The sequence below is a fragment of the Lycium ferocissimum genome, chromosome 6 (assembly GCF_029784015.1).
Source record: "Lycium ferocissimum isolate CSIRO_LF1 chromosome 6, AGI_CSIRO_Lferr_CH_V1, whole genome shotgun sequence".
In the NCBI taxonomy this organism is placed as follows: domain Eukaryota; kingdom Viridiplantae; phylum Streptophyta; class Magnoliopsida; order Solanales; family Solanaceae; genus Lycium; species Lycium ferocissimum.
This window is the reverse complement of record NC_081347.1, coordinates 64007507-64032306: the sequence shown is the minus strand read 5'-3', so window position 1 is coordinate 64032306 and position 24800 is coordinate 64007507. Positions and strand designations below refer to the sequence as shown.

At 35.4% G+C, this 24800-nt stretch overlaps 1 protein-coding gene across 2 annotated transcripts; it reads left to right on the top strand.

Annotated features, from left to right (window-relative positions):
* Positions 1-7083: 7083 nt before the first annotated feature.
* Positions 7084-9421, top strand: LOC132060901 (uncharacterized). Of its 2 annotated transcripts, none has more exons than XM_059453800.1 (4): positions 7084-7311; positions 7408-8056; positions 8146-8293; positions 9177-9421. In XM_059453800.1, the coding sequence occupies exons 2-4, from the start codon at positions 7602-7604 to the stop codon at positions 9216-9218; spliced, it is 645 nt and encodes a 214-aa protein (XP_059309783.1). In that variant the 5' UTR covers positions 7084-7311; positions 7408-7601; the 3' UTR covers positions 9219-9421. The 2 variants fall into 2 exon arrangements, with proteins under 2 accessions (XP_059309783.1, XP_059309782.1); XM_059453799.1 differs by lacking the exon at positions 9177-9421 and adding an exon at positions 8792-8971.
* Positions 9422-24800: the final 15379 nt, after the last annotated feature.

Genomic DNA, 24800 nt, shown 5'->3' with positions numbered 1-24800 from the left:
TAATGTAAAGTTAAATAGTTTCTTGCATCGTCCGTCATGTGATCAAAAGTTTGGTCCGGAATGGAAGAAATTCGTGGTGCGTATCCACATCCGGCAAAAACCCGTCGTCCACCTCCTCGTATAAGGCATGTCAATCTCGAGGTGATGCCCTAGGCACGGCCGAAAAGGCGGCATCCTCTCCCACGCCCATAACTGTAAGTGATATTAGAAAATACGATTTTTAAGTCATCGTTACAAGAGGTTTGTTTACATTAAAGGAACGCACACTTAAAATATTACCTGGAGAAGAGCAAAAAATTCACACACATCTCTGACAGCACCAATAGACGCTCGGAGCCATGGGCATGCCGTAAAGATATGCCAAAACAGCACCGCCCTAGCTGTAGTCTCCCAAGCGGTTCAGATGCTCCAAGAAAATCAAATAACGTAAACTAACAAAAGTCACCCGATGAGTTCGGGAACAAAATGCCCCCAAATATAATAAGCAGGTACAAACGGGCATGACGACCAACATCGTCCTGCGGGGTGCCGTCAACAACCAGGATCCGGATTCTTCAAATAAGTGGAGTGCACTAGCCGAACCCCGACTCTATCCCGATATCCGGGCCGCGGCATCGGAGCCTATGGGCGAGCCTAGTCAACTCGTCACCCAAGTCGACCAGAGGAGACTCGTACGAGTGTATAGTGGCTCTTCATCTACCCACAATCCAAAGAGGACCTCCACATCCTGAAGTGTAATTGTGGCCTCACTAGCGCGAAGATGGAAGGTATGTGTCTCTAGCCTCCACCGCTCAACCATGGCCGTGATGAGCGCCCAATCATGCTGTACCCGACCAACGGACACGCAACGGTAGATGCCGCCCCGAAACAATATCTCCAAAACGCGAGGGTGTGGGGGGTGCTCGCGTAAAAGAGTCCACGCTCTCTGCAGCCTACGGGGACTGAGCCTAGTAGATATCCCTATAGTACCGGCCCATAATAAGTCTGACCTATGATTGCCTTGCAAAGACAATACTGATCTATCAGCGGGCCCCGGGTGATCATCGGGCCCAGGGGAACATTCGGATCCATGAAAGAGTCCGATTCCACAAAACTAAATTAGTCATTATTCTTGAAATGAAAGATAAATTATATTAACTAATTAATAATTTGTAGGGAATATGTGAATTATGTAGTATTATATCTTGTGAATAATTAACATGGGATATGTAGTAAATTTAATATGTGATAGTAATGACACATATGTGATGACAAAGACTTTTAAGTTAATTAGTTTTGAATTATGTGATGGCAAGACTTTTAAGTTAATTAGTTTGGGAATCGAAATTCAGCAGTAATATTTGTTTAGAACTCTATTTTGAATATATGATATATTTTTAGTTGACCAAATAGCTAACACACCTACGATAAAATTAGACTAAAAGAGTATATTCGTCGACCACATATTTTCCTACAAACTTTACATTTTTATCGTTAACTTACGTATTTATGAAAAGAAGAACTTTAACTATTCCTTTTTAGATAATCTTTATTTATTTAACATATATATTCATGCTTTTAAAATAATATAGATTAACAATTCATAATCATTTACAACTTGTTTGGATGGTTGTCATCTATTGTATTATATTGTGTTGTTAGTTTAAATATAATGTTTGCTTTGATTGTTACTTTAATTTTATTGTATCGTATGTTAAATCCATCGTTATGTAATGACGAAAGGTCCTATTTTATGTAACAACTGATTTGGTCCTATACAGTACAACACAATATGATACATTATGAAATAATACATAACAATCATCCAAACAAAGTGTTAACAAAATAATAATTCATTACCAATCAACTTCTTTCAATTCATAAACAACATTTAACAACTAATTAATTCATAATCAATATTTAACAAATAATCAATTGACAAAATAATAATTCATTAACAATTCATAAACAATTAACAAATTAGTAACTCATAAACATATAACAAATTAACAATTCATAAACATTTAACAAATTAATAATTCATAAACATTTAACAAATAATGAATTAAAAAAAAAAAAAAAAAAAAACAGGAAGTGGCAAAAGCTACTGCCCAATCCTATCAAGAACAAATTTTTTTTTTTTTTTTTTGGAAAATAACAAGGATTAAATGTTAAACATGCTTAGAATATAATGTATATAACAAAATAATAACAAAAGTTCATAGTAGAAAACCTTAATCGATGATTTTTTGTAGAGTTATTTTAATCGAGTCGTACGCCGCTTTTTCCCAAAATTCGAACTTAGAATCTTGCTCCTTGACTTGAATATACCGAGAATCTAAATTTTTCCGTCAAAATTTAATAGAAAACGACGTTTTTGGATGTGGGGACCACCTTTGTATGGCCTCAATGGCCTTTTTTAAATTTTTTTTGCCACTGGAGGGACCAGTGGTGGAGCCCGACGGGATTTATGTTGGGTGATATAGCGCAGTATTTCTTGCGCTATAGGTGAGAGAAAAATACCTTTAGCGCAGTAAAATAATGCGGTAAAGCACTTAACGGAACCGTTACGGTTAAGTGCTTTCTGGCGTATTTTTACGGCGCTTAAAGGTATTTTTGTAACCTTTTTTTTTTTTTTTTTTTTTTGTTGGGGTATTTTGGTTCAAAATGTTTTTTTTGGGTCATTTTGGTTCCGGACTCGTAGGTTGATAGGTTAATTGTTAATTTGAATTTGTAACTTTGCGCGTAACGAATAAGGTCTTTTCATTTTTTTTTTTTTTTTAAACACATTGTAATATGGCCTTATTTTAAATATTCTCAAGTGAAATATTATGCTTGGAGCCAAAGTTTGCTATATGTGGATGATGAATTTTTGATCATTTCTCCTTTTGTTTTTCCACAACTTTCATCCAAGTTTGGCCCTTATAAAAAGAGGGCATTTCTCTCCATTTGGAAAACACCAATTGGAGAAAAACTTAGTTGAGTTTGTGTTCTTCTATAGAGAGTATTTGTAAGAGAGTTGTGTTAGGAAACACTTGTGTGAACCCTTTATTGGAGTGATCTTGTGAGGTTATTCTCTTAGGGGTTTTGGGATATTCGAGTATTTAATTACTTTAATTTTGTACTCTCTTTTGTTGTTTTGTACTTTCTTTTGTATCTGTTGGTGTCAGTAAATTTGCTCCTCTTTTGGTTGTGGATGTAGGTCAAGTTGACCGAACCACGTTAAATCTTTTTCTCCTATTATCTCTGTTATTGTCTTTAATTGATTGTTTTGTCTAATTCCGCACTATCTCGGACTCCGATCCTAACACACATTAATAGATATGTAGTAATTTTTGTTTTCCAAAAAGAAAAAACCAACATTGCTCCATTATTAACTCCACGTGATTCAAGTGGAGATGAAAATGCTTACCACTTAAGTTAATCATCTTTGGTCGATAAATTAAGAACTTGGCCAGAGCACATAAGACTTTGATTTTACAATAAGAATATAGGATGGTGAAAGATGATATGGTAGGGGGTGGGGTGGGGGGTGATGTGTGTGGGAGGAGGGTAAATTGGGTTTAGTTAGTGAGGTGGCATGCCACATGTTATTTACTTCATTAAAATATTAATGTCATGTGGTATTGGGCTCCACTTTGATCAACTTTAACGGTGGTATATTTGGTATATTTGTGCCTAAAATATAACGGTTGGGATATTTACTTGGCATAGGTTCCATTATTACCTATTTATGGAACATAAATATAACTTTTCAATAATTATATTTAATAGCTAAAATATATCATATTTACTCGATTAGAAAGATGATGAATGTTTTTACCACTCATCCGATAACTTGACACTGGTAAGGGGTGGTTACTAGTTCGTTTTTCGGTTAACCTAAAAAAAAAAAAAAAATTTACTTGGCATGTCTCTCTCCTTCATCCTAAAATATATCGCCATTATTCACCATATCCATTACTTTCATCCAATTTCAAAAAAAAAAAAAAATCTCTCTTTTCAATTATTCAATTTTTCAGTTTTTTTATCTCTAATTAACTACTCATTGATTTCTCTCACGTTTCAAATCTAATTCCCAAAATAAAGTAAGATTCTATACTGATTTTTATTTTTTACCTTGTATTTAACCTATATTTTGGGTGTTTTTTTTTTTTTTCGTTTGAATCGGGAATGCAAGTCTAAGTAAGTAACTATCGTGTTTGTTCTTGGTTGTTTTTTCTTAGATTCAATTGGAATGACTAAAAAAGTCTACTCCGATGAGAAATACGGTATAGAACCCGAATGTGCGATTCCTAATTTTTCTTTGGGAATTTCTCAACATGAAACTTCCATTGCAGGCTCTTATGCTGAGAATCGTTCAAAAAGAATTAACGATCCTAGGCGTTATAAGGAATATGTTGATTCGAAGAGTAAACAACAAGAAAATTGAAAAATGTTTCTCAAATGGAGAAACAAAAGAAGAGAAAATTTCGGTGACAATGTTGTTAATGTTAAGGGCAAGAAAATTGCTAAAGCCAAACGTAATGTGGATGAGGATGATGATGAAGAGGTATATTTTTGTTGTATTTTCAGTATATTTAGTTCTTTTTTTTTTTGTTCAGTTATTACAGATCTATGAATTAAACAGATTTATATTTTGTGTGCATTTTAAGTATATTTTCTGTGTTTTTTTTACACTTGTTTCTTCAGTTATTTCGTGCGTATTTTTCTTCACCATAACTGTGATTTTTAAGATTTTTAAGTACATTCAGTTATTTTTGTGTATATTTTGTTGATGCTTATTACGTTGATTTTTAAGATTTTTAAGTACATTCGGCTTATTATTTTGTTGACGGTTATTTTGTGTATATTTTTAAGTACATTTAGTCAATATATGTTAATCATACGTGTTTTTTGGCATGTTGTTTGGTATCTAAATTTTTGGTTACCAAGCACCCGTTTGTGGCACCATCTATGTGTAGATACACGAATGTTAATGTAATGCAAGATATTAGAGGCAAACTAACAGATCCACGATGGATATGTTTAGGAATTCTTGTTTTGGTAAATATCTCGAATGCAAAGATTGGATGTACAAGCACACGCATTTTTCGGTGCTTTATGGTCAAAGAACTTAGGGGCAAGTACATATAGGTGCTTTACATTTGAAATAAATGGTAAAGTTTCGCGTTTTGGCCTTAGAGAATTTGCACCGATCATCGGGCTAGATTGTGTATCGATGAAAATGATTTTGTTTATGATAACTCAAAACCGAATAGGCTTATGGTGGACTATTTTGGTAGAAATCAGGAGAATCAATTGCCAGTTAAAAGACACGAGCTTATTGAGTGTTTCAACAAGACTGTCTGGGATGATAAAGGGGATGACGCAGTCAAGATGGCAATATTGTATTTCATAAATACGTGGGTACATTGTGGTGAGCCGAACTCAACAAACATACCAAGGATCCATTTTAATGTTGTAGAGGACGGGAGATATAATGAGTATCCTTGGGGTAAAGATTCGTTTAGAGAGTTGGTTGTAAGCATCGGGCAGAAATATGCTGGTTTTAAGAAATATTATAGGATTCATGGTTTGCCGCTTGCTATGCAAGTATGGTTGTATGAATGTTGCTCAAAAGTCCCGTCCACCATTGCAGTTAAGACGGGGAATTTAATTCCTAGAATTTTGAACTGGCGAACTACGGAAGGAAAACCAGAATTCAAGAAATTGATGGATGGCATGTTCAAGACGATAAAAATCCGGTAAAACAGTCTTTTAACAAGCTTTTGTGTCTTTTACCATTTAACTGTTTGTTTTAATATGTTTGTTTTACATGCTATATTTTGATTATATTTTGTCTATATTTATGAAATAAGTCATTTGTGATCAATATATTTTGACTATATTTTCCTCATTTTTTTAGTATGTTACCAATGTAGATATATACGGTAATATAGTTTCTATATTTTGTTGTTCACGATCCGTAGATTTGAGGAAGTTGTGCCAACACCCCATGAGTTGGAAACTCTTAAATTGCCTCTGTTGCACATGACATACCGGACGTCAAACATGGAGTTGATGGTGTACATGATGCGATTTGGTAGACGATGATTACGATGATTTTAGTACCACACCACCGCATCTGTCCAGTGGCAAACAAACAACAAAGGAGTGCCAATTCTGATTCCCCGCGAGGCAAGAAACGGACGCAATTTCCAGTTTCTGTTCCTCCTTCCAAGAAACAACCATCACGGAAGGAATCTGGGATAAAAGGGACAAGGAAACAAGATGCACCTACAAAGACCCCGAACGGATGAGTTTAACTCGATAAGGGAAGAGATTCGGATTTTCAAGAAAGAAGTAGGCGTTTTGTTTTCAATATGTTTTTTTTACTTCATATTGCTTGTGTCAAGTAATTAACGATTCTAATTCTATTTTTTATCTTTCAAAACTCGTAGGTGTTTGACTACATGGATAACTACTTCAAAAAGTTGTTAGATGCAATAAAGGGCAATCAAACACCGATAAGGTAAAAATCAACACTAAAAATGGAAATTATTTACTTTTTAAGTTATTTTGATATATTTATTGGAAGACTTTATATTTTCTTTTGGAAAATTTTAAAGGTCGGCGACACAATGTTAAAAGCCGACTTACATAGTGATGGTGGGATTTATCAAGGCAATCAAAGTGGCGGTACAAGAAAGCTTTCAACCAAAGAGAATCAAGGTGGTGGTGCCACTTCGCAGAGGAGTCATCCAAGTGGTACTCATTTTTTCTTTCACTTTTCTATATTTGCAAGTATATTATTCAAAGTGAAAATATTGGATTTTTACCGTGTTTTGTATTACCTATAGTGTATTTACATATATAGTTTTCACATGGTGATTTGTTAGTAGTGTCCTTTTTGATGTATCTATTTGTGCTATTTTTGTTATGATTGTGTTTATATATACTAGCAGTGCTATATTTGTTTTGGATTGATATTTTAATATTAGTTTTTCATATATGTTGTGGCTGTATTTTAATTGTATTTTGATTATTATGTTCATCGTTACTTATTCTGGTTTCTGTTTACTATATTTCGGACATATTTACCATATATTTTCTCTATATTTAACTGAAACTTTTAACTTTTAAAGCAGTACTATATATGTGTATATATGTATCTGTTTTGCTGATGCCTTTAAATTCATTTGAACCATGTTTTTATTGTTTTAGGTTGAGGGAGTTGGGTTGCCAATTAATGATCCGGTTTCTGTTGTTGATGTGGATAAAGAAATCGGAGTTAAAAGTGATGCACAAACAGATGGAGTGCCCATAACACCAATCCATTTAAATTTTGATGTAAGTACTGAAATGTGGCTTTTAAGTACTGAAATGTCGTTTTGATAAGCAATAATTGACAAACACCAGTCGTTTTTTTCTTGTTTTTTATTTCAGGAATCTCAGCAAATCGGCGATATGGAGAATGCTAATGCTGAATTTACCGCATCAGAGGAAATGGTAGCGGACTTGCTAATCAACTGCCCTTTAGCATGTGTTATTCCTCTCGGTCCTCCTCCAGTACCACGCGATGATCAAACCGATTTGTCAAGTTTAAGGACTCCTCGTAATGTGGACAATAACCGGTAACCATGTCTCAGTGGATGATTCCTGATTCTCAGATACCAATCCAACTTGGAGTACAACCAACAACCGGACAAAGTTCAACTAATGAAACTGAACAACAAGTTGGAGTACAACCGATAGTTGGCCACAGTTCAAGTGATGAAACTGGACAACAAGTTCCCGTACAACCAAATGCGGGCCAAAGCTCAAGTGGTGAGACTGCACAGTTTTCAAACTCTGAAAAACAGATCATTGTCCATCCAGGTGCTGCCCGAGAAAGGAAACCAAGCAAATATAACCTGTCCCCTTATTGTCCCAATTTTAGCTCAGCGGGTTCTTCTGCCAAAAATATCAGTCCTTGCATTTATCAGAAAAAACACCCATTTGTTGACCACCCTATAAATGCCCCGTTAGATACTTCGTTTCTTCAAGAATATCAAAAGTGGCTTGAGAAGGATCTATTGAAATCGCATGACAAAAGGTACTTATTGTCACAACTTGTTTTTTTATTTTGCCGTAATTCAATTATCAATAAACTTAACGTATGTTCTTTCCATTGTTGATATACAGGAAGCCAAATGAAAATCATTACGTAAAGAACAAGGAAGGACTCGATCTTGCGGATGCCGAACTTCGGTTTCATTTAGGCGTTACAACCGTAGCCGACAAAAACTGGTTCTACTTGTTATCTATGGATGGGCAACTTTGGACTGATGAGGTTTTGATATCTTTTCGCTTGTTATCTAATTTTTTTATGTTTTATAATAGAATTACAATGTGATGTATCTAGAGTATATTTTTTACAATATTTGACATATATTTTAAAAAATATATTTCAGGCATATTTACCATATATTTTCTCTATATTTAACTGAAACTTTTAACTTTTAAAGCAGTACTATATATGTGTATATGTGTATCTGTTTTGCTGATGCCTTTAAATTCATTTGAACCATGTTTTTATAGTTTTAAGTTGAGGGAGTAGGTTGAGGTACTTATTGTCACAACTTGTATTTATAGAATATTGTCATCATTATACTTGCACTATATTTAATATACAGACATTAATTTACTAGTTCAGCACAGTACTGTCCAGGTATACAGAATTGTATTTTTACTATATATAAGAGTATATTGCACTATATTTACTATATATACAACAATATTTGTTTTGAACATAGTGTTGATTATAGTCACTGAATTGATGTTTTTACAGCATATTGATGTTATTTTCTACTACCTACGCAAGAAGGGGAAGTATCACAATAACAGCAACTATAGATTCACCACTGCCAGCTGTATTTTTCACACTTTAGTTGCTGAAATTTACAAATCTTGGGAAAACCCTGATTCATCCACATGTGTCGCCGAAGGAAGATGAACCGTGTGAGTACATTAACGGGCACAAAGCCGTTGGCTAATGTACCATGGTATACCGTTGACAACGTACTAATTCCCGTCAACATAAAAGAGGAAAATCATTGGATTTTGGTTGTGATATCATTCATTGACAGGTCTGCTCTCATCCAATGAAAAGATCATTCATTTTTCTACAAATTTTATATGTTTGTTTTTTTCTTATTTTTTCTTTTTACAAACAGGTCCATCTACGTATACAACTCATACCGAGCTGCAGGGCATGATGCTGTCGTTAGAGTCGGAGTGAAAATGTTGGCTACTCTAGTGACACACAGTCTACAAATGACTGATTTCTATGAGAAGAAGGCGGATATAGATTTTGCCACACATCCTTCTTACGAAATAGAGAACAAACCGACAACTTTGACATTGTGAATGTAGACAATCTCCCGCAACAAGCTCCATCTAGCATGTAAGAATCTCTTCCAATAAAAAACACAATAAATACATCTTTTTTTTCGTGGTTTTTTGATAAGTAAATTTTTTGATCATTTTTGTTCCGGGGATTGTGGTGTGTATGTGGCCGCCTTCGCCGAATACCCGAGCTCAAGTGCGTCATCCCAACCGAATTCGATGCAAAGTTACTCCGTATGAGATACGGCGCCCTTTTATGCGACTATGCATGGGATAAGTCAAACAACAATGCGTCAAGTGATAACGAGCAGCCTCCAAGACCAATTAGACCGGCAGTTGATTATGATGCAGTTGATAAAGAGGATCTTGATTAGGCCACCAATTCATTTGTGTTTTTTCATTTTCATGTTGAACAATAGCATAGTTGGTTGCGACTTTTGTTGTCGTTTTTTCATTTTGGACATATTGTTTCATGCGAATTGAATCTTTTTTAGGATGATTAAATTTTGCCCCTCATATTTATGGTTTTTAAATTTTGCCCCTCTTTCAAGGTCTTTAAGTTTTGCCCTTAGCTTGGATTCCGATTTTTGGGTTCGAACCCCGCTCAAGCATAAAATAAAGAAATAATTTGTTCATTGGCGCGGAGGGGGTCGCCCCCCTCCGCATAACTTACTTAAGGAAAAACTAAAGTTATGCCGGATAACTTTTCCTCAAGACATAGTTTAGTTATTTTTATGGAGCAAAACTTTTCCTTAAGTAACTATGCCTTATGGGGCTATATTTTAATTAAGGCATAACCAAAAGTATGCCTTGTCTAAAAGTGTGCCTTGAAAAGTTTAAAAAAAAAAAAAAAAAAAATGTCTCAAGGCAAAGTCACCCCCTCCGCATAATATCCTTAAGGAAAAACTAAAAGTTATGCCTCGAGGGGGCATAACTTTTTCAAGGCATAATTTAGTTTTGCCTTATGGGGCAAAACTTTTCCTTAAGGAATTATGCCTTAAATACTTTTAATTAAGGTATAACCAAAAGTATGCCTTAACTAAAATATATTGAAAAGTTTAAAAAAAAAAAAATGTCTCAAGGCAAAGTCTCCCCCTCGGCATAACTTTTAGTTGGAAAACTAAAGTTATGCCGGAGGGGGCATAACTTTTCCTCAAGGCATAATTTAGTTTTGCCTTGTGGGGCAAAACTTTTCCTTATATTTCCTTTATACTTTTAATTAGGTATAACCAAAAGTATGCCTTTAAAAGTGTGCCTTGAAAAGTTAAAAAAAAAAAAAAAAAAATTCTCAAGGCAAAGTATGCCCCCTCCGGCATAACTTCCTTAAGGAAAATATTCCGTGAGGGGGTATATACTTTTTCAAGGCATAATTTAGTTTTGCCTTATGGGGCAAAATTTTTCCTTAACAAAGGAACTATACCTTTGCATTCCTTTTAATTAAGGCATATACCAAAAGTATGCCTTAACTAAAAGTTTGCCTTGAAAAGTTTAAAATTTCAAAATAACTTCAAAATAAAAAATATATCAAATTAGTTGACATGCATAAATTGAAATACGGATCATACTAGATACACTAAAATATAGCGAAATTATTTTTTATTTTTAAGCGGGGGTTCGAAATTTAAATCCAAACGAAGGGCAAAACTTAAAGAACACAAATATGAGGGGCAAAATTTAACCACCCCAAAATAGCATTCCGTGCAAAAATATGTTGTTTCATGTGCGGAATATTTTTAGGATGATTAATATTGAACACCACCTTATGGTTTTTATATTGTTGTTTCTTTCAAGTATGTTATCTTTTCAATGCATAAATTCCATTTTTCATTATCTGTGAAATGTATTAATTTAACAAAGTAGTATATATAACCATTTAAATACGAGTCATATATATACGTAAAATATGATATATTCCATAAGATCATTTTTAAAATTATGGTTTGTTACAAAATTTAAAATTTCAACTAAATACACTTCAAATATATGTAAAATATATATCAAATATAGTTAATATACTTTTAAACATATCTACCGGATCATACAAAATACAACTAAAATATAGCCAAAATATATACGAAATACAACTATTAAATCATAAATCCAAAACAAAAGGTCTAATAAGTTAACATAGAGTAGACTTTCCAAATGCCATTTAACCACCAATATAGCATTACATTGAAAAACATCGGATGTTCAAGTTTTCTTCTTACAATCTATTAGAACGATATGAATTCCATGAATTCATTTTTTATTATTCGAAATTTAAAGTAGAACCATTTAACAAATAAAATCAAAATGGACTTATTTATTCTTCTTATTGAATATATATAAATATACATTACATATAGTAAAAATGTAGATTAAATTTGTTGCAAACAAAGTTTACCAATCATCATTGATTTGTAATGGCTTGATCGACCTCTCTTTTTGGCCTCGTGTGTGGGGTCTCTTATTTTCTATTTGCATAACAACTTCATCTAATATACATTTTAGGAACATTCCACTTCAAGGAAATCAAAAATATGATAACTGGCACATCATATGTTTTCCATTTCCGCTTGAATTCGAACAATATACGAAGTAAATTTTTATTCGAAGTCAGCCTAGATCCATTCTATGGAACATCCTATCTTCTAGTTTTCTTCTTCAAATCTATTATGAAACGCCTCGGTCCATCATTCATCGTGTACACATATCTGACGCTTCAACCCGAGAACCATTTAACAAATAAACAAGCATTCCCGAGTTTGTTTTACCATATTAGGAATATATATAAATATACATACATATAGTAAAAATGTAGATTAAATTTTTGTCGAACAAAGTTACCCTCATTCGTATTGCTTTTGTCTAGTTGATCGACAACATCTCTTGATACACCTCATCGTTGTTGTGAATGTATAGGTACCATTTTTTCTATTTTTTCCATCTACCAAACATCTTCCTCACTTCTTCAAGGAAATCAAAAATATGTAACTCTCTTGCAAAGATTTTCCATTAATACATTCGGCTATATTCGAAGTCATTGTCCATCCTCTATTAACAGGTGAATAAAGTGTAACGACCCATTTGGTCGTTTAGCACTTTTAGGCATAATATTCCTAAAACACCCTTTTCGTGGTCAAATCTTGTTGTCTATAGTCTGCGATAACGGGTGATTCGGTTATTTAATTGACGAGTTTTAGTCCTCATTTGACATGCGAGGACGAATGTTCTAAAGGAGGGGAGAATGTCACACTCCATAATAATCCTTGCTACTTGTATTAAAACAAGAAAGAATGAGTTAAGAAGGTTCAAGGAAAGTTAATCGAGTTAGTAAGAATATCGTTATAAATATGGTTGTCTTAAGTATCTCGAGGTGACCTGGTAACCTAAAGGATTTGAAATCGCGTTATGAGTATGTATATGAGGTAATGTGAGTGACCTTTTAAAGTATTTGAGATTATTAGTAATGATATAGAAGATGGACAAAAGATAGGAATATACTTTTTCGATTGGAGTTTCGTCGAAGCTTTGTGAGTTCTACTTATGGTTATTGTGATTCTACGGACCCTTCGAGACATGTATATGAATTGTTATGGATGTAAATGACTGTGTATATGTATGTATAAGAGGTTACATGAGGTTGGAAGAGGATTAGAAGTTAAACGAAATGAATCGGAACAATTTCAGTAAAATCTCGGACCCGATTTTAGCCTATATTGTAGGAGGCATATCTCCTAGTATATGAGGAGTTTTAAGGTGTTTCAAAAGCCTAAAATTAAGTTCATCGAGTCTAGTTTGCAACGCAACAAACAGCTCGTCAAAATGATATCGGGGTAAGGAGATATGGATGATTCAAGTCGGGCTGAGTATTAAGACTATCTCAAGATACAAAGTAGAGACTTTAACTTCCGATTTCGTTTGAAGTCACAATTTATCTACAAATTTTGTTTGGTATAGAAGCATTAATGGAAATTAGGAACTACTTAATTGTGGTGTTAAGTTAAAATTAGTGGCAACAATGAGCCAATATGAGCATTAACATGCCATGTCCAAAAGATGACTCAAAGTCATCTTAAATAAGACTACTATGGGAGACATACAAATATACATTTAAATGTGATTCATCCACTACACTTACATTATATTGTGGACAACCAAATTGAAAGAAAGGAGTATGGAATTCAGCCAAGTGACTGAAAATAAGGCATCCATGTGAGGCATGCATTTGAATATTTAAGCATCTACTACTTTATGAAAGTATACATTGTTTTAGGAGGACATAACATGGTGGAGGGATCATTTCACATTAAATATTGCTCATTCATCTTGGCATAATTACAATGGACAAAGGGTGGTGTATGAATCATTCACCACACATACAATTGTCTTGTAAACAATTGAAAAGAAAGAAGAAAGGAGAAACAAGAAGGTGAGGTTGGCCAAAAGTTGTAGAAAACAAATTAGAAAATTTAAAGTGTAAAGTTAATGGAATGAATCATGCCATAAGTGGAGCATGTGACCAACTTGTAGGCATCAAAGTTGAACCAAATAATGACCAAGAAATCAGCCATCACAATTCATTTCAACTACACAACACAAAGAAAGAAAACTTAAGCCTAGAGAGAGAGCATTCGGCCAAGGGGCTGATTTTTGAGCCCTTTGAGTCTTGATCCAAAAATTATTTTCCAAGGTGTTTCAACCCTTTAGAAGGTCCCTAAAACGTGAAGATAGTCTTTGGAGCAACAAGAACCATTTCCATCTCAAGTCACCAACTCTAGCCAAGTAGAGAAGTCAAGTTGTCAAGGTAAGATCTAACTTTCTTGTCATGTATTAAGGGTGATGTAGATGTGTGAATATAAGTTGTATGCATGAAATAAGGTGTGTTGATGTTGGAACATGATGGTAGTTATGGGGTTATATGTGTTGATGTTGAAGTATGGTTGTAACTTGACGAACATGAATCGCATGCATAAAATCATGAAAGTTGGTGTTGGAATGTTAGTTGGCCGTAGGGACTGTTTTGGTGGAATTAATGGACTGATTTTCTTTAATAAATATGGTTGTTACTATCATAGATCTCATGGTAAAAAGAATGAAAAGAATTGGAAGGTTAAAGGTGAAGTTATGTTAGTATGAAAATGGTTGAATCTATGATTTTATGTGAGAGATGTTGAAGCATGGTGTAGCCGTGTGTGGACTGTTTTGTGAAGAAGTTAGTGAACTGTTTTTACTTGATATTTTGATTGTTATTATCATGAATTTTATGATGGAAATGAAGGTGTTTAATGGTTGGAGTTGAAACTAAAGTCATTTGTGAGTTGTTTAAGGATTATAAAAATGACGATATAGCGTAGTTGCGTATGAATTGATGTTGTACTTGTCGTGTGGATAGCTGGTCATAACTTACTAAAATTATATGAAAAGAAGACATGAAATGATGTATAAAAATCGCATGTGGTTGGCTTAGTATGTTCGTAAACGTTTGCAAGAATTCCGAACATCGTTATGTTGTCGGTTAGAGATCGTTTTGGACATGTTGTGGTAGTGGACTGTTTTGGACTTGTGTTTTCATTAAGTTGGAAAGAATAATTATAAGTTAAGAGTATACATCATATTGTATGTTGGATGGGCTGTTATAAGTTGTTACATGCAAACGTTAAGGCTACAAACTAATAAAAGTAACTTGAGAATGTCGAAACCGTATGTGAATCGTTATTGCATGTTATGAATGTGGGTTGTTTAGAATATTGTGTGGGCTGTCCGGATTGGTATTGAACACATAATTATTGATGTTGTATTGGTAGTATGTGGTTGGTTTAGATACAAGAGAAAACATCGCCTAAACATCTAGAAAGGAGTTACTAACGTTAGAATACGTTTGAATCTCCCCGTAGCTTAACCATAGTTGTTGGCGTCTTAATATAGGTTGAAGTATTATTGGGTAGCGTACACATATTGTGTGACGAATAAGCGCTATAGACCCTGTCCGATCGGAAGCACTTCGAAGGAAAAAGCTTTGGCGTGAAAGTTCGTGACACCGTTCGGCATTGAGGTAGGTTACGGTTTACTTTATGTCTAGACTCCGGTTAGCGAAACGTATGTAAATAGTAGTGATTGACGGGGAAAGCATGATAGGCCTTCGGGCATGGTGTGGAGGTAAATTCCATCTAGGTTGGTATTACCGTTATGTGGGCTTGTCGCCATTATTGTGATATCTTGTTATGTGGGCTTGTCGCCATTATTGTGATATCATGTTATGTGGGCTCGTCGCCATTATTACGATATTGTTATGTGAGCTGTCATTGTATTGTGATTTCATGTATTTGATATAATTCTCTCTCTCTTGTTCTCCCACCGGTCATATGGAAGAGGAAGGTTATTACCGAGAATTGAATATTGAATTGCAATTCCTAGTATGAATCTATGGAACCTATGATTGCGGTGATTATTGAGGTTGATTCCATGCGAGGCATGCATCCCATATTCTATGTGCTATGTGATGTAATTATCACCTAGTTGTATCTTTATCACATACTAGCTCCCTCACCTTATGAAAGGGAAGGGTAATATTGATGATTGAGCCGTGGGCAATAATATGACTTGTACTTGTTTATTGCATATTGGTGATATAATTGAGACTGATATCATGCATGACATGCTTTCATATTACTCTTATGTTGTTATAATGGTGAGGAGAGTGATTGAGAGACTCCGAGGTTTTTGCCGGAGATTGAGAGTGACAGAGAGACTCCGAGGTTTCGCCGGAGATCGAGAGTGACAGAGAGACTCCGAGGTTTCGCCGGAGATTGTGAGTGTTTGTTGCCCGAGGTTTCTTGCCGGGAACGATGGAGTGTCCGATGCCCGAGGTCTTTGCCGGGATCGTGAGAGTGTGCTCGTGATCCGAGGTTATATTCCGAAGCGAGTGGTACATGGACTTCGCGGGTCCCCCATGGGTCATGACTATGAGGCATTGCCATAGCATGTGTGTACGGGAGTGGAGTGTGAGAGGTGACTACTGCATTGCATAACATTTACATAGCACGACATTGCATTGCATAGCACTCCATTTGAATGGTCATTCATGTCATTGCATGGCACATTCTCTCGATTGATTCTTGATTTGTGAATTACCGAGTTGTTGTTTGTGAGTATTTATTTTAAAGGTTGGATGGAATCGAGGTTTATAGAATTCTCCCTAGGCTTATAATCCGAGATATCGAGATCCCTTGTGACTATCGTTAATGCAAGACTTTCTCATGTGCTAGATGTGTGACCGTGTTTGATTACTTATCCGCTTACTTGTTAGTTGCTTCTTGTTTATATGCGTGAACTAACCATTGTCGGCCTATGATACCTACGAGCCTAGTGTTGTGCTCATACTATTTTTGCTACACTCCTTCCGGAGTGTAGAGTTATTTTCGTGTGATGTTCGGAGTCTCACGACCGTTTCGAGGCATTCGTCAAAGGCGTTTGGGTGAGCTATTTGAGATATTGCAACCCGTAGTCTCTCCTTAGATTTCGTTGTTCTCTATCCTTCAACAAGTCGTATCCGGCTTCGAGTCCGTTATCTATTCAAATTGTAAACTTCTTAGAAGCTCTTGTACGAGTCTAGACCGCATTTTGGGAATTTCTTATAATAATAGCATTTATTCCGCATGTTGTATCAAATTAAGGTAGTTATACGAAGGGTTCGCCCACCAGTGGAAGGTTAGTGTGGGTGCCCGCATGATCCATGATTTGGGTCGTGACAAAGTTGGTATCGAGCTTAGGTTACCCTGGCCTATAAGTACAAGAGCAATGTCTAGTAGAGTCCTACTTATGGGTGTGTTGCGCGCCACACTTATAATTGGGAGGCTATGGGACATCTAGGAAACTTCGTATTCTTTCATTATTTCGTGCTACTTCATTCAAATTGGTATCTAGTTGATCCCAATTGGTATCCGAACTTCTCCGTTTTACCTTCTCCCGATGATGGGAACTCATCCTTAAATTCTTGCGCGAACGGTTGTTTCCGATACGTGGTACAATACGAGCTGTGTTGTCCTAATTTAGATGCGTGACTAAGTTCGGTTTCTAGCTATGACTTGAAGTTTCAGCCGCGTGGAGTCGCGGATTAGGCTCGTTATTGTAAGGTTGGTTGAAGAGATGGGAAAGGTGATTCATAGGGTCATAAGATCTCCATATTTATAGTATTGGGTTTTCCAAATCCTCATTTATGGCCACATAAGAGCGATTTGTTCATAACATTATAATACATTAGCTAATTTATTTAGTTAAGGAAAAGAAAAACTAAAAGTGTATGCTCGTATAGATCAATCTTCAAGAGATATTTGGTATCCGATACGTTTATGACCATCGGTTTACAATCAGATATAGGCTATGAAATGTGGAGTTATAAAAATATTTATGAATATAATTATGGAGTTTTGGCAGAAATCATCAAAGGATTGTTAGCTTATGATAAAGGCGAAATTCAAAACCGATGTTCGATAGTGATATGATCGGTTGCATTTTCTTTATATATATATATATATATATAGAGTTCTATTGAACGGAGATGACAATTGTACGAGGACGGAGGTATAGTCAAAGGATTTTTGCATCTAAGTGTGAGAATCACTTCATGTACATGCAAATCTCTTGAGGATTTCTTTGATTTTGAATACAATGACTTAAAGTTGACCAAAGGCCGAAATAAAAAAATAAAAAATAAAATATATATATATATATATATATGGAATTATACACGAGCCCTTTTTGAGGACTATTGATGTCAATGGAATTATTTACCCGTAACAAAAAATGGTAGTATGATAGTTAAAAGACTTTAGATATCGTTGATCACGTTAGTGAAGAACTAAGGTAAAAGGGGAATTATTTCCATTAAGGACTTTGAAAAAGAATCAAATGAGAATAGAAAGAATTGGTCGCTTTGAAAAAAAATATATATATATATATATAAAAAAAAAAAAAAAAAAAATTTTGGAATTTAAATTATTTGGATAAATTGTTTATTTTTAAAATACGTAATTAAGAATAGACGTATATAACCGAGCAACAAGTCTCCTCGTTAGCCAATATGAGGGAGATAAGCCATTATATACAAATCAAGAATCAATTAATTACGGTGTTAAAAGTACTTTCCAAAAGAAATCACTATATTGACAAGAAATAATTTGTGATTCAAAAGTATTTATACACACGTTAAGAAATATATAAAGACAAGACTAGTATTTTTGTAAATTATCTACCCTAATCTACAATACAAAAGGACTTATAGAATTATATTTGACTAATTTCGGTATAGTTAATAAAGTATTTCGGTTATTCATATGTTAGCATCTTTTTAAAGTGGAAAGGACTATCGAATAAGGCGTGGGTCAATGGAATTATTTACGGGTTACGAAATGTGACTAGCACTAATGGTGAAATACTTTTAGATATTTGATCACGTTAGTGAACTTATGAACTAAGGAGAAAGGGAAATTATTTAGGGTGGTCTTCATGTATTCCTAAGAATACGAAAGAAAATTTAAGAATGGTGAAAGAAGGGTTTGTGTTTACTTTACCACAGAGAGTGGGCAAGGTTTTAAGTCTTATTCTAAGGTTGGTGTGGTTCTAAGGAAAATCGCGGGGCCTATCGATAACGTTCATAGGTTTGGTTATATAGGATTAGAACATTTTGACAAAAGCAATGGCTTATATTCGACAACCGAGGATGGGGAAAATTTGAATTTGGAAATATGAAAATTAGGTCTTTTATCTAAGTTAGAGGGAGTTCGGCTAGTAAGAGAGAGAGATTTGTTTATGGTATATTCCGTAGAGGTTTTTTCCGCATTGTCCTATTAAAGATTCTTTAGTTAACCGTCAGCTTTCATTCTTTATGTCGCTCGAGGACGAGCGATTGTTTAATTGGTATCTAATGTAACGACCCATTTGGTCGTTTAGCACTTTTAGGCATAATATTCCTAAAACACCCTTTTCGTGGTCAAATCTTGCTTTCTATAGTCTGCGATAACGGGTGATTCGGTTATTTAATTGACGAGTTTTAGTCCTCATTTGACATGCGAGGACGAATGTTCTAAAGGAGGGGAGAATGTCACACTCCATAATAATCCTTGCTACTTGTATTAAAACAAGAAAGAATGAGTTAAGAAGGTTCAAGGAAAGTTAATCGAGTTAGTAAGAATATCGTTATAAATATGGTTGTCTTAAGTATCTCGAGGTGACCTGGTAACCTAAAGGATTTGAAATCGCGTTATGAGTATGTATATGAGGTAATGTGAGTGACCTTTTAAAGTATTTGAGATTATTAGTAATGATATAGAAGATGGACAAAAGATAGGAATATACTTTTTCGTTGGAGTTTCGTCGAAGCTTTGTGAGTTCTACTTATGGTTATTGTGATTCTACGGACCCTTCGAGACATGTATATGAATTGTTATGGATGTAAATGACTGTGTATATGTATGTATAAGAGGTTACATGAGGTTGGAAGAGGATTAGAAGTTAAACGAAAATGAATCGGAACAATTTCAGTAAAATCTCGGACCCGATTTTAGCCTATATTGTAGGAGGCATATCTCCTAGTATATGAGGAGTTTTAAGGTGTTTCAAAAGCCTAAAATTAAGTTCATCGAGTCTAGTTTGCAACGCAACAAACAGCTCGTCAAAATGATATCGGGGTAAGGAGATATGGATGATTCAAGTCGGGCTGAGTATTAAGACTATCTCAAGATACAAAGTAGAGACTTTAACTTCCGATTTCGTTTGAAGTCACAATTTATCTACAAATTTTGTTTGGTATAGAAGCATTAATGGAAATTAGGAACTACTTAATCGTGGTGTTAAGTTAAAATTAGTGGCAACAATGAGCCAATATGAACATTAACATGCCATGTCCAAAAGATGACTCAAAGTCATCTTAAATAAGACTACTATGGGAGACATACAAATATACATTTAAATGTGATTCATCCACTACACTTACATTATATTGTGGACAACCAAATTGAAAGAAAGGAGTGTGGAATTCAGCCAAGTGACTGAAAATAAGGCATCCATGTGAAGCATGCATTTGAATATTTAAGCATCTACTACTTTATGAAAGTATACATTATTTTAGGAAGACCCAACATGGTGGAGGGATCATTTCACATTAAATATTGCTCATTCATCTTGGCATAATTACAATGGACAAAGGATGGTGTATGAATCATTCACCACACATACAATTGTCTTGTAAACAATTGAAAAGAAAGAAGAAAGGAGAAACAAGATGGTGAGGCTTGGCCACACTTGGCCTAAAGTTGTAGAAAAAAATGGAATTTTAAGTGTAAAGTTAATGGAGTGACTCATGCCATAAGTGGAGCATGTGATCAACTTGTAGGCATCAAAGTTGAACCAAATAATGACCAAGAAATCAGCCATCACAATTCATTTCAACTTCACAACAAAGAAAGAAAACCTAGAGAGGGAAAGAGGAAGCATTCGGCCAAGGGGCTGATTTTTGAGCCCTTTGAGTCTTGATCCAAAAATTATTTTCCAAGGTGTTTCAACCCTTTAGAAGGTCCCTAAAACGTGAAGATAGTCTTTGGAGCAACAAGAACCATTTCCATCTCAAGTCACCAACTCTAGCCAAGTAGAGAAGTCAAGTTGTCAAGGTAAGATCTAACTTTTTTGTCATGTATTAAGGGTGATGTAGATGTGTGAATATAAGTTGTATGCATGAAATAAGGTGTGTTGATGTTGGAACATGATGGTAGTTATGGGGTTATATGTGTTGATGTTGAAGTATGGTTGTAACTTGACGAACATGAATCGCATGCATAAAATCATGAAAGTTGGTGTTGGAATGTTAGTTTGCCGTAGGGACTGTTTTGGTGGAATTAATGGACTGATTTTCTTTAATAAATATGGTTGTTACTATCATAGATCTCATGGTAAAAAGAATGAAAAGAATTGGAAGGTTAAAGGTGAAGTTATGTTAGTATGAAAATGGTTGAATCTATGATTTTATGTGAGAGATGTTGAAGCATGGTGTAGCCGTGTGTGGACTGTTTTGTGAAGAAGTTAGTGAACTGTTTTTACTTGATATTTTGATTGTTATTATCATGAATTTTATGATGGAAATGAAGGTGTTTAATGGTTGGAGTTGAAACTAAAGTCGTTTGAGAATTGTTTTAAGGATTATAAAATGACGATATATAGCGTAGTTGCGTATGAATTGATGTTGTACTTGTCGTGTGGATAGCTGGTCATAACTTACTAAAATTATATGAAAAGAAGACATGAAATGATGTATAAAAATAGCATGTGGTTGGCTTAGTATGTTCGTAAACGTTTGCAAGAATTCCGAACATCGTTATGTTGTCGGTTAGAGATCGTTTTGGACATGTCAGTGGTAGTGGACTGTTTTGGACTTGTGTTTTCATTAAGTTGGAAAGAATAATTATAAGTTAAGAGTATACATCATATTGTATGTTGGATGGGCTGTTATAAGTTGTTACATGCAAACGTTAAGGCTACAAACTAATAAAAGTAACTTGAGGATGTCGAAACCGTATGTGAATCGTTATTGCATGTTATGAATGTGGGTTGTTTAGAATATTGTGTGGGCTGTCCGGATTGGTATTGAACACATAATTATTGATGTTGTATTGGTAGTATGTGGTTGGTTTAGATACAAGAGAAAACATCGCCTAAACATCTAGAAAGGAGTTACTAACGTTAGAATACGTTTGAATCTCCCTGTAGCTTAACCATAGTTGTTGGCGTCTTAATATAGGTTGAAGTATTATTGGGTAGCGTACACATATTGTGTGACGAATAAGCGCTATAGACCCTGTCCGATCGGAAGCACTTCAGAAGGAAAAAGCCTTGGCGTGAAAGTTCGTGACACCTGTTCGGCATTGAGGTAGGTTACGGTTTACTTTATGTCTAGACTCCGGTTAGCGAAACGTATGTAAATAGTAGTGATTGACGGGGAAAGCATGATAGGCCTTCGGGCATGGTGTGGAGGTAAATTCCATCTAGGTTGGTATTGTCAGTTGTTACGTGGGCTTGTCGCCATTATTGTGATATTGTTATGTGGGCTCGTCACCATTATTGCGATATCATATGTGGGCTCGTCGCCATTATTACGATATTGTTATGTGAGTCGGTCATTGTATTGTGATTTCATGTATTTGATATAATTCTCTCTCTCTTGTTATCCCACCGGTCATATGGAAGAGGAAGGTTATTACCGAGAATCGAATATTGAATTGCAATCCCTAGTATGAATCTATGGAACCTATGATTGCGGTGATTATTGAGGTTGATTCCACGCGAGGCATGCATCCCATATTCTATGTGCTATGTGATGTAATTATCACCTAGTTGTATCTTTATCACATACTAGCTCCCTCACCTTATGAAAGGGAAGGGTAATATTGATGATGAGCCGTGGGCAATAATATGACTTGTACTTGTTTATTGCATATTGGTGATATAGTTGAGACTGATATCATGCATGACATGCATTCATATTACTCTTATGTTGTTATAATGGTGAGGAGAGTGACAGAGAGACTCCGAGGTTTCTGCCGGAGATTGAGAGTGACAGAGAGACTCCGAGGTTTCTGCCGGAGATTGAGAGTGACAGAGAGACTCCGAGGTTTCTGCTTGGGAGATTGTGAGTGTTTGTTGCCCGAGGTTTCTTGCCGGGAACGATGGAGTGTCCGACGCCCGAGGTCTTTGCCGGGATCGTGAGAGTGTGCTCGTGATCCGAGGGTTATATTCCGAGCGAGTGGTACATGGACTTCGCTGGTCCCCCATGGGTCATGACTATGAGGCATTGCCATATAGCATGTGTACGGGAGTGGAGTGTGAGAGGTGACTATCGCATTGCATAACATTTACATAGCACGACATTGCATTGCATAGCACTCCATTTGAATGGTCATTCATGTCATTGCATGGCACATTCTCTCGATTGATTCTTGATTTGTGAATTACCGAGTTGTTGTTTGTGAGTATTTATTTTAAAGGCCGGATGGAATCGAGGTTTATAGAATTCTCCCTAGGCTTATAATCCGAGATATCGAGATCCCTTGTGACTATCGTTAATGCAAGACTTTCTCACGTGCTAGATGTGTGACCGTGTTTGATTACTTATCCGCTTACTTGTTAGTTGCTTCTTGTTTATATGCGTGAACTAACCATTGTCGGCCTATGATACCTACGAGCCTAGTGTTGTGCTCATACTACTTTTGCTACACTCCTTCCGGAGTGTAGAGTTATTTTCAGGTGATGTTCGAGTCTCACGACCGTTTCGAGGCATTCGTCAAAGACGTTTGGGTGAGCTATTGCAACCCGTAGTCTCTCCTTAGATTTCGTTGTTCTCTATCCTTAAACAGTAAGTCGTATCCAGCTTTGAGTCGTTATCTATTCAAATTGTAAACTTCTTAGAAGCTCTTGTATGAGTCTAGACCAGATTTTGGGAATTTCTTATAATAATAGCATTTATTCCGCATGTTGTATCAAATTAAGGTAGTTATCCAAGGGTTCGCCCACCGTGAAGGTTAGTGTGGGTGCCCGCATGATCCATAATTTGGGTCGTGACATTGGATACACTCTACACGCTTTAATGATGCTCTCATGCCGATACAACACACATGTTATCCCTATTCCCATAAGCTTGTTTGAACTGCTCAAAGAACCAGGTCCAAGACTTATCATTCTCTGAATCTATCACACCATATGCCAATGGTAGAATATTACCTGCACATACATGTTTTTGTGTATTATTAAAGTGAAATATAACATAAAGCATATTTGAAATACATTAGAAATAGAATGAAATACAACGAAATATACCAAAAGCATAAAAAAATGTATTTAAACATTTTGGCATCTATGTTGCACCATCCAACGTCTTTGCAATATACCGTGATACAAAAGTACCGTTATATGTAGTTTTAAGGTGGGAACCATCTACTACAACTATTGGTCTACAACACTCGAAGCCTTTTTATGAACGCTTTAAGTGCTATAAACAAATACAAGAACTCGTTTTGTTGTGATTTTTGCATTATCACATGTGATCCAGGGTATATTTTTATCCAATATGTAGACATATCCCGGTAACTTCTTGTATGATTACATTGCTGTTCCCTCTTAATTCATTCATTGCCTTTTCTCTAGCCCTGAAGCCGTCATATAAGAAACATCAACGCCATACTCATTTTTTACGTCGTCTACTATATCACCAGTGTATATTTCCTCTTGTGATTTGCTATTTTTGGCTTAACAAGCCGACGCACCAATCAGCCAACTTGTTGCTTGCCTTTGGGAATACACTTTGTCCTTCAATGGACACGTATGTTCGTCATGAAAAGATCTCCTCGAACATTTCAGAGTTCGCAATACTTGAAGCTCACCGAATTTCCAACGACAATCGCCTGAACAAAGACACGTAGTGTAAC